General features: G+C 46.2%; 1 protein-coding gene across 1 annotated transcript; it reads left to right on the forward strand.

The window, feature by feature from the left end:
• Ascl4 (achaete-scute family bHLH transcription factor 4) lies at positions 1–3,141 on the forward strand. The gene has a single exon (XM_052753755.1). It carries the CDS (start codon positions 460–462, stop codon positions 904–906), a length of 447 nt encoding a protein of 148 aa, XP_052609715.1. The 5' UTR covers positions 1–459; the 3' UTR covers positions 907–3,141.
• The last annotated feature ends 7,334 nt before the right edge of the window (positions 3,142–10,475 follow it).

Here is a 10,475-nt window from a genome sequence, read left to right on the forward strand (position 1 = left end):
CTCTGCAGGCCAGCCGATCTGCAAGTGCCTGGGAGGGGCTCTGCTCAATTCCTGGCTCCCCGAGAGCCACACTTGCTAACCCAAGAGTGAATTACAGCAACTGGGCAGCTTTGAAAGATTAATCTGTTTGGGGTGCGATCGTCTCTTCAGACTGGGGACCCTTTGTTAACTTTTGAACTAAGATCGGAGGGGACACATGGGTACAAGCGTGGATGAGGCGCTATCTTTGCCCTTTCTGCTCTGAAGTTTTAACGAGACCCGAGGAGAGCAACGAGCTTCGGAAAGCATGCGAAGTTCCCTCCACGTGTGTTCAGGTACCTAGCTTCTGAACCGAGAAACTTCTCCAAAGACAGACCGGGAAGTCTGGATGGACCAGCGTCTCGGCCACAAAAGCTTCAAGTCTCGTCTTCCTGCTGAGAGGGTCATCTCTTGGGTGATCTGCGCACTTGTCGGCGGAGGATGGAGAAACGCAAACCGGCGGGACTGCTGGCTCTGCCGTCCCCGCTACGGACGCCGCCGCCGCCGCCGCCGCTGGGCGCGCTGGCCCGGAGGGAGCCGGGCCGGACCTCCGCGCGCCAGGACGCCGAGGACAGCGCGCGGGGACGGCCGTGCCCGCCCTTGTCGCTGGGGGGCGTCGGCGAGCCCGCCTTTCTGCGCCAGCGCAACGAGCGCGAGCGGCAGCGCGTGCGCTGCGTGAACGACGGCTACGTGCGCCTCCGCCAGCACCTGCCGCGCGAGCTGGCGGGCCAGCGGCTCAGCAAGGTGGAGACGCTGCGCGCCGCCATCAGCTACATCAGGCACCTGCAGGAGCTGCTGGAGCGCCACAGGCGGGACTGCAACAGCGACGGCGAGTCCAAAGCGTCCTCGGGGGCCTCGCCCTGCAGCGAGCCGGAGGAGCGCGCCTAGCAGCGCCTGGCAGCGCCCTCGCCCGCCAGGGTTTCAGGGTAACCCGTTTCTTCTCTGGGCCCGCATCTTAAGAATTAAGTGCTTCTGGAGTGGGGGAAAGGGTATTTTAATGTTTGGAGGTGTTTTGTTTTTTTCACTCCTCCACCTTCTTTGGTTCCGAACCGCAACTTACAAATGCTTGAGGAAACTTTTTTTTTGTACTTGTGAAGCACAGAAGGACCATCCCAGGGCTGTAACAATTAAACCTTAGCCAGAGAAGAAGCACACACACACACACACACACACTCAGGGCAGTCCTTCATGTGAGAAGAACATTCTCGCGCGTTCCTTCCCTTTGGGAAATTTACTGGGAATGTCTTCAACACCGCACTGTGGGTGAAGGTAGCTGAGCTGACACTGTAACATGTAAGTGGGGCATCTGCTAGACCTGAGCATAGGCTTGCCGACTGTGAACGGCCACGCTAAAAAGGACATTCTTGCTTGGTACATACTGCTTTGTCGGAAGAAGTCATTTGGAAACTTTAGCAGGTAATAAAGTGTCGCGATGTGAATGATCTTTTTGGAGATCTGGACGGCCATCTCCCGGGGACCCCCTCCCCCCAGTTTCTGCCCACTGTTTCTCTTGCTCTTTTCTTTGCATGCTCCCCTGTACAGTTTTCACCCTGTCTAACTTTGGGCTGGAAAAGTGACACTGACTTGAAAAATAAAAAGCAAATATGCTTTGTTTCGATGTTTGCGTTGAATGGGGAGGGATGTGGACGATGGATATGAATTGAACTTGCTACCTGTCCAAGCCATTTGTCTTTGAAGGTTTTCAGATGTATTGAATATTTCACTATGGTCATTCCCTCTGCCTCACTAAAACAGTTATGAATTATAGAAATTGCTAGATGTTTGTTGACATCTGAAGGTAAACTGTTTTTTAAAGCCCCTGCCCCCTATCCACCCCTCTGTGGTGCTGGGATTAGTAGGGCTTCATGCCTGCTATGGCAAGTGCCCTTCTACTGGTCTACACCCATCCCTATGTTCCTTCTAATACCATACTGTGAATTGCTCTTTCTTTGGAGGTAGCTTGGGCTAAGAGGGGTGGAGTTGAGAACTAGCCTTGATGAGCACTGCCCAGGTACCATCTCATGCAGTCCTTTACTGCCTGACCCATCTAAAGAAACAAACAAAACACAAAACAAAAAACTGTCTAAAAACAACCAAACCCTTTTTACTTTAGCAAGTGGGGGACTGGAGATGGCTCAGTGGTTAAGAGTGCATTGCTGCTCTTGCAGAGGACCTGGGTTTGTTTCCCAGCACTCCATGGTAGCTCACAACCATCAAGAACTCCAGTTCCAGAAGACTGGATAACTTTGACCACATGGTGGTGGCTGTTGATTATTATTATTTTTTTTTAAGATTTTCTGTACTTACTTCCTGCTTCACTGTCTTTTGTAAACCTGCTCTACAAACTACTCATGCATGATTTTACTCCTTAAAAGGGCCCTAAGAAATAGACTCAGGGCTGCTCTCTCTAACCTGACTTAGGAGGCAGCCACTGGCCTCTCTGGTGCATCTCAATAAAAGTCAAGCTTGCTTCGAATTTGGCTCCAAATTGTGGTAGTGGTCTTCCTCTCACCGGAAGGGATTAACGGAAGCCTTGTGTGGAGTCAGGGATTGAACTGGGCAGTCAGGCTTGGATGGCCAGTTTACCCACCAAGCCCTATCACTGACTGCAGGAATGAGAACTTTCAGAAGATTTGCTCTCTGCTTTTCCTGTGGTGGAGCACTCCATTAAGCCATAGAACATTGCACCCTCTTCTAAAAGAACAAAACAAGCCCGAATGCTATTTATGGAGTGGAGAGTTACGTTATGGGAAAACAGGGATGACCAAAGAAGAGAGGCTTCCCTGTCCTTGAGGTCTTCCCTGGTTGGTTGCCTAGAATCTCCAGATGTTCCTCAGGTTCCTACCCTGATAGCTGCTGGGACACGCACTTCTGAGGGCTGAGAAGAAGGAGGCCTGAACTTGAATTCTTGGCTTCTGGAGTTGAGAAGTGGCAGTTCTCTGTTTAAGCCACCTCTGACAAAGCCTTACCTTGAATTTGAAAGCCAGGTCCCATCTGGCCAGGGAAAATGTGTAGGAATGTCAGCACTGCCCATCGTAACTAAGTACACACAGGCTCTAAGCTTTCTGACCAGTCTCCATCAGACAGAGACCTGAAGTTGTTTTCAGAACTGAATAGTAGTCCCACATCGTCCTGGAAATGTGGTCCCCGGAATCCTCCACTGCAGTGATGGCTGGACCCCACTAGGTAGCCCCTTGGGACCCTTCCCTGTTGCTCATCACACATCTTTTATCCCATGGTAGACAGACAGGCTGCCTGCTGGGGTAGAGCAGAGGGCCTGAAGGTGCTTTATAGTTCCTTTACAGGTCCATGACAACTAAAACCGCCTCCAGCCCTTTGATTATCAGCACTGAGTTGCATATGTGTTTTCCTTGTAGGCTCTCTGGGTGGTGAGGCTGGTGTTTAATCTCAGGGCTATTTAGCTGTGTCCTTTGCTTGAAGACCTGTCAGCCACCCTTTCATGTTGGGTTACTCACTGTCATTAACTGCAGCCAGAAGAAAACCACAGGTGCTGCAGAAAGGGGTCCGTCCAGACAACACAACTCTCCAGACTGGTTTTTTGCCTCCAGAGCAGGGCCTAGAGAAGGCCACTCCAGAAGGTGGTTTTCATTTCCCTGACTCTGGAAAATAATCTAAGAATTCTATGTGTGAGCTATAGGCAGGGCCTTGTGAGATGACCTGATCTGAGGCCAAGAGTTCTTAACAAATGAGGATTGAACAGTGCAGGGCATATACTTGTCCTTAAGTGTACCTTTTTTTGTAAAACACCACTGAAGGCAGACCATTCCACATGCTAGCAGTTTCTGAGGTTATATTGTAGAGCAGGCTAGCCCTTCTGTATACTAGTTTCTGCTGATTTTCACAACTGTGTGAAAGGATGGATATATCACTTCTGTTCTTGAGATGAGGAACCTGAGGCCTAGAGAGACCATGTGACTGTAGAGTTACTTTGCTCACTGCTTCAAGAAAATATCCAACAGGAAACATAAGGAGATGGGGTGAATCTGGCTCATGGTTGGAGGGGCCTAGGCACAGAAGCCTGTGGCTTCAAGGCGCTGGGAGTTTGGCTGCACCTGATTGCTTAAGTTTCTGTGAATCATAAAGCAGAAACAGGAGCTGGGTGGTGGTGGTGCACTCCTTCAATCCCAGCACTTGGGAGGCAGAGGCAGGCAGATCTCTGTGAGTTCAAGGCCAGCCTGGTCTACAGAGCAAGGACAGCCAGGGCCACACAGAGAAACTCTTTCTCAAAAAACAACGACAACAACAAATAAATAAAGCAGAAACAGGACAGGAAGTGGTACCAGGCTATAAATCTCAAGGCTTGATCCCCAGAGATCTGCTTCCTCCATTGATCCCCTCACTTCCCAAAAGTGGCATAACCTCCCAAAGTAGCACCAGCTAGGGACTGAGTGTTCAAGTACATGGCCCTTTAGGGGACATTTTACATCCAAACCATAGCATTATGCTTAGGCTCATGGCCATCTTATTATGTAAAATACACTAAATTCAATTTCAAAGGTTTTCATAGTCGAACAGTTTCACTACTGTTAAAAAGTCGTTAAGTCTCTTCTGGGTCTCAAGGCACTCTTAACTAGGAGCCCCTATAAAATAATTTTAACTACTTCTAACATGCAAAGAGTAAACATTCCTTTTCTAAAAGAGAATGGGTACATAATAGGGACAAACCAGACCAAAGCAAGACTGAAAGCCAGCAGAGCAAACTCTTCAGCTGGGTAGCATCATGTGTGGCATCTGGGTAGCATCATGACATCATCTGAGCTCTAACAAGCTTGGTAGTTGTGGTAGTTTGAATGTAATTGGCCCCCATAATCTCATTAGGGAGTGGCACTATTGAGGTATGGCATTGTTGAAGGAAGTGTGTCAAACTGTGGGGGTGGGCTTTGAGGTTTCCTACGCTCAGGATGCCACCCGGTGACACAGTTGACTTCCTGTTGTCTTCTGATCAAGATGTAACCAGCATCATGCCTGCCTGCACACTGCCATGCTCCTCACCATGATAATGGACTGAACTTCTGAAACTAAGTGAGCCACCCCAGTTAAATGTTTTCTTTATCAGAGTTGCTGTGGTCATGGTGTCTCTTCGCAGCAGTCATAACTTAAACTAAGGTAGTAGTACTGCCTTCCAGCTCTGTTGCCTGCAACACATTTCGTCTCTCTTAGACCAGCTCCACTCAAAGCCTGCAACTTTAATTGGTGAATGTTTCACATTTCCAGCATTTCCGGTATCTTGGAGTCTCCACTGCAATTTAGGCTTCACCTTCAAACTTAACTATATCCCACTCAGGAAACCCATGTAGGTAATATGACCCTACTGTGATGCATGGCCTCGGTGGCTTTCTAGAAACTTGGTGTAACCTTTTGTCTTGTTTTATCTATGTATTTATTTATTTATTATTCATTCATTCATTCTTCATTATTCATTTTTGGTTTTTTGATACAGGATTTTTTTTCTCTGTGTAGCTCTGCTGTCCTGGAACTCAGAGATCCGCCTGCCTCTGCCTCCCAAGTGCTGGGACTAAAGGCGTGTGCCGCCACTGCCCAGCTTGCATTTTTTTTTTTTTTATGTCTGCAAAACCAGCACCATGGAACTAAAGAGATGACTCAGAGGTTGAGCATTTGGTACTCTTGCAAGAGGACCCAAGTTCAATTCCCAGCACCTACATAGCAGCTAACAACAGTCCTAGGGGATCCAATACCCTCTTCTGATCCCTTCGAGCATCAGGTATGTATATGATGTGCATATACACATGCAGGCAAAACACTCATACACATAATATAATAAATCTAAATTAATTTTAAAAAACACCCTATATATAACACCAAGTTCTGCTTCCAACTTGAGATGTAGACTGGCCATTTTGGACCACAGCTGCTGTGGCTCTGTACCTTACAGGATAACTCTGGAAAAAATACTTCCCAGTATAGCCCTGCTTGAGCAGAATGCCTTAGATCTTTGTGCGTTCTTTCTCTTTTCAAATGAAAGTCATCCAAATGAGTTTGCATCTTGGAGCTCTGGATAAGTGTAGTATTGCCTTCAAGGCATCTTTTCTACTGTGTTGGTGCAAAGTCCAAGGTTTCTCCTTAATGACAGTGTCTTAGCTGGTTTTTATTGCTGTGAATAGATGCTATGACCATGACAACACTTAAAAAGGAAAGCATTTAATTGGGGCTGGCTTACAGGTTTAGAGCTCTAGTCTGTTATTGTCACAGTGGGAAGCATGGCAGCATGCAGGCAGACATGGTGCTGTAGCTGTAGCTGAGAGTTCTATATTGGGGTCTAGAGGCAGAGATAAATGTACTAACCAATCATGGTTGATAGGCTTCCACTGTTTAAGTGGTTGCTCAGATGCAATAAAGCAGATGCTATTCCCTGAAACTGTCTCTGGAGTGGTTCATCTTGGCACCCTTTACCAACCTGTGGGCACTGCAGTCTTGTAAGGAGACAAGAGAGACTGGCAATGACTGCAATAGCATGGGCAAACATGAAATCCTGCAGCTCTGTGTTTGGCATTTAGGTGTGTGGTAGAATCATCTGGGGTTCCAAAGGGCCCTGACCCTCTAGCTCCGCTGCCTAAAACATGTATAGCTTCTCATGCTAGCTCCACTTAATATATGCAGCTTTCCTTAGTGGATGTCCCATATCTGGCATCCCTAACATACTGAAGTTCCCATTCTCCACTGCAGCTTAGGCTTCATCTTTACCACTTCATGAAGCAGGCTCTCAGGGCCTCTGACAATGCCACATTCTGCCTGACTTTAGCTGCTCTCTGAAACTGTGAGGAAAGGGCCCATGATCCCCTCAGTCTTGCATTTTTCCTGCCTGAAAAAACTTGTACTACATGGATGACACTGCCAAATTCTGCTTCCAGCTTGAGGTGAAGCCTGGCCCCTTTGGATCACAGCTGTACTAGTTTCTGTGTTCTGGCCCTGGCAAAACACTTCTCTACAATAGCTGCTTTTAAGGAACAAGGAGCCCCTCCAACTGCATTCTTAATTTGGTTGTCTCCTTTTAAATGAGTTTGCACTTGTGTGTGTGAGGTGGAGCCTTTGACAGGTGGGGTCTTGCCCTTGGAGCGTGGTTCCTATTGTCCTCCTACACAGTGGGATATTTCTCTTAGTGAGGACAGCTCTTTATCCAGTATGCACCTTGGCTGCATCTTTTAGCTTGTTTGAGCTCTTTTCTTGTTCCTCAATGAACAGCAGTTTGTTAGTTTCTTCTTTTTCTGACCAGTTTTTTTCTTTGTTATTGTAGACCAGTAAAGTGTAATTAGCCATGCCACAGACTCAATGCTCTTGAAATTTCCTCTGTCAGAGAAATTAGTCCATTGCTTTTCAATTCAGGTTCATACAAGTTCTCAGGAAATGGAGATGATACCACCAAATTCTTAGGCAAATGAGTATTCTACTATTATGACTATCACAGCCAAAATGGCTTCTAGCCTCGTTCCTGATAGTCTTTTTTCCCTCTGAAACATCAGAAACTAAGCCTCCACTTGGTCTTCTGAACTCCCATCGAAGGCTCATTAAACTCTGCTTATAGCATTTGAGGAATTTTCTAGTCCAAAGTTCCAAACTGTTCCACATTCCTCCCATGAACGAGTGCCAAAGGCCTATAAACCACATGGTGAGGCTAATCACGGCAGTGACCCCACTAATTTTCTGTCTTAGTTGCTTTTTCCTGTTGCTGATAAAATATCTGGACTTTTGTCCAGAGAGAGAGGGTTTATTTTGCTCACTGTTTGAGTCCATTGTGGAGGAGTAGATGTGGCAGCAGGCCCATGAGGATGCTGATTCCATTGTATCAGCAATAAATGCTCAAATTGCATTTCCTTTTCATTCAGCCCAAGACCCCACCCTGTAGAATGATGCCACTCACTTCAGTTAACCTAATGTAGGTAATCTCTCACACAGGTCCTAAGAGGCCAACCTAGTCTAGATAATCCCTCAGAAGCACACTTGGAAGCTTGTCTCCTAGTGACCCTACATCTTGTTGACACTTGCAAAACCCATCATTTAAGTGAAAATTGTGTATATTTTTTCTGAGAGATGGCACTTTTTTCCTGGGAGAGAAACTAGCCTAACTATGGTAGATTATTACAGGAGATCCTTGCCTCAAAGCAGTCAAAGAACACTGATGACCATCTCAAGTCCCCAGCCATTCCTTCAGATCTGCCTTCGTTAGTCTTGTATACAGTAGCTTGATGCTTCCAACCTAAACAATGTTCAGTATTAGCTGCTGGGATTGTTAGGGAAGACCTTCATGCTCTGATGTTAGATCCTTCAGGGTCTAACTTTCAATATTCTAGTGGGGTTTCCAAGTCAGAAGACTACAGAACCTGTTACAATAAAAATAATGGGAGGTGAGGGAGCTCTTGCATTTGGAGATGCTGAGAAAGCACATGCTGACTCTGCCTTATTGACTAGATAAATGCTGTTATCAAGGTCATTTCCTGTTTAAAGGAATGGTTTCTTAGTACAGTAAGGGTCTGCTTACTGTTGTTATAGCTCAGGCTTGGTCTAGTCAGTACATAGACAAAATTCCCTTTGGCTCAGTGTTGTAGGACTCACTGTGGCTTACGATGAGGCAGCACATCAACCTAGGATGTGTGTGTTAGAGCAAAGCTGCTTACCTTTTGGACAGAGAATGAAAGAAAAAGAAAGAAAAGAAGACACTATGGTCCCACAATCCTCTTGAGAGCACCGTCCTAAGACCTGAAAACATCCCACCAGGTGATACGTCTTATGGTTTCTACCACCCCACAATAGTGCCAACCTGTAAGCAAGCCTTTAACACTCCATATTCACATTGTAGCAGAAGGGTTGAACACATCTCCTGTGCACCTGCATGTATACCTCCTGTACACTTGCCTCCCACCTTCTATCGTAATATGGTGCAACTAGAAGTCCTTGACTGGATTCCCCAGCCTATACTACGAGGAATAAACCTATGATCTTCATAGATTACCTAGTATTATAGCAGTCAGATAAACCTATGATCTTTATAGATGACCTAGGCTCCAGTATTATAGCAGAATGGACTAACACATGTGGAGAATTCAGTCAGGTCTGTTTAGGACCTACCTGCTCAGCCTCCAATAGACTGTACCCCTCCAATAGACTAAAGCACCATGTGTCTGTATATATAGCTCCAATGTCCAGAATAAATGGAATAAATGTTATAAAGAGAATAAATGCTCTTTATAACAATCTCCTTTTACTTACTTAACTGTAAGATGGGGTAGGGGACAGGGACTATTTTCCTTGTGACCTAAAAAAGAAACCAGGCAGAGAGAATTAAATAAAATAGTGTTCTAACATAGTGACTATTATGAAATTAGAAGCATCACGGTGTACTTTTGTGAGGCTTCAGTAGTCTGAGTTAGTTTTGTATTCCTGTAACAAAATACTTGAGATAATCAAGAAACTTTCAGAGGGTCTCACATACCTAAGGCTGACCTCAAACTTACAGTGTGGCCAAGGATGGTCTTGAACTCCTGATCCTCCTGCCTCTACTTCTCAAGCACTGGGATTACAGGTGTGCATGATCAGGCCTACCTTAGAGGAAAAGGCTAATTTGACCATTAAACCCATTGCTTTTGGGTTTGTGGGAAGCAGTACATCATGGAAACACAGGGGAAAGGAAGCTGCTCACTTCATGGAAGCCAGGAAGCAAAAAGAAAGAGTAAGGTGCTGGGGTGTCACAGACCCCATGGAGGGTACACAAGGATGTAAGGCATCTCACTAGGTACTGCCTCTTTGAGTGTGTGTGTGTATACGAGTGTTTGCTTGCATGAATGTCTGGCACCATGTGTGTGCAACAGCCATGGAGGTCAGGTGTTAGATCCCCTGGGATTGGAGTAACAGACAGTTGTGACCATGTGGGTGCTGGGAATGGAACCTGGGTCTTCTGGAAGAGAAGTCATCTTAACTGCTTAGCCCCTAGGTACCACTGTCTAATTCCCAATGGCACCAAGCTGAGGACTTTTTAAAGGCACTTACCCAAACCATAGAAACTCAACTCCTACCCTTCTTACATGTCTTTGGGCAAGTTACTTGGCCTCTCTGAGCCAGCTCACTCATCTATGGCCCAAGAACACTGGCTCATAAAGGCCTCCTACTTATTAAGTGCTGAGGAAATGTTGGGTGCTGATCTTACTGGTAGTTAATAATAAAAATGTCAGGTTCAGAGATGGGACAGATGGGGAACAACAGATGTCACCTTGCTCTTGAGCAAAAGAGAACTTCCAGGATCATCTTTAATTATCATGTGCTACTTCCTTAGTCAGAAACTGGAAGAAGTAATGGTCTGGGTGTTCTGGTCTGAGCCTGCGTGTTAGCTCACACATACAAACTGAGAGAGGGGATGGAGGGCTGTTAATTCTCTAAAAGCAACAGTTCAGTTATCACAAGAGAAAAGGATGCCCGTGGCTGCTGTA

This window comes from Peromyscus californicus, unplaced genomic scaffold (assembly GCF_007827085.1).
Source record: "Peromyscus californicus insignis strain IS unplaced genomic scaffold, ASM782708v3 Scaffold_24__1_contigs__length_46423439, whole genome shotgun sequence".
Taxonomy (NCBI): Eukaryota; Metazoa; Chordata; class Mammalia; order Rodentia; family Cricetidae; genus Peromyscus; species Peromyscus californicus.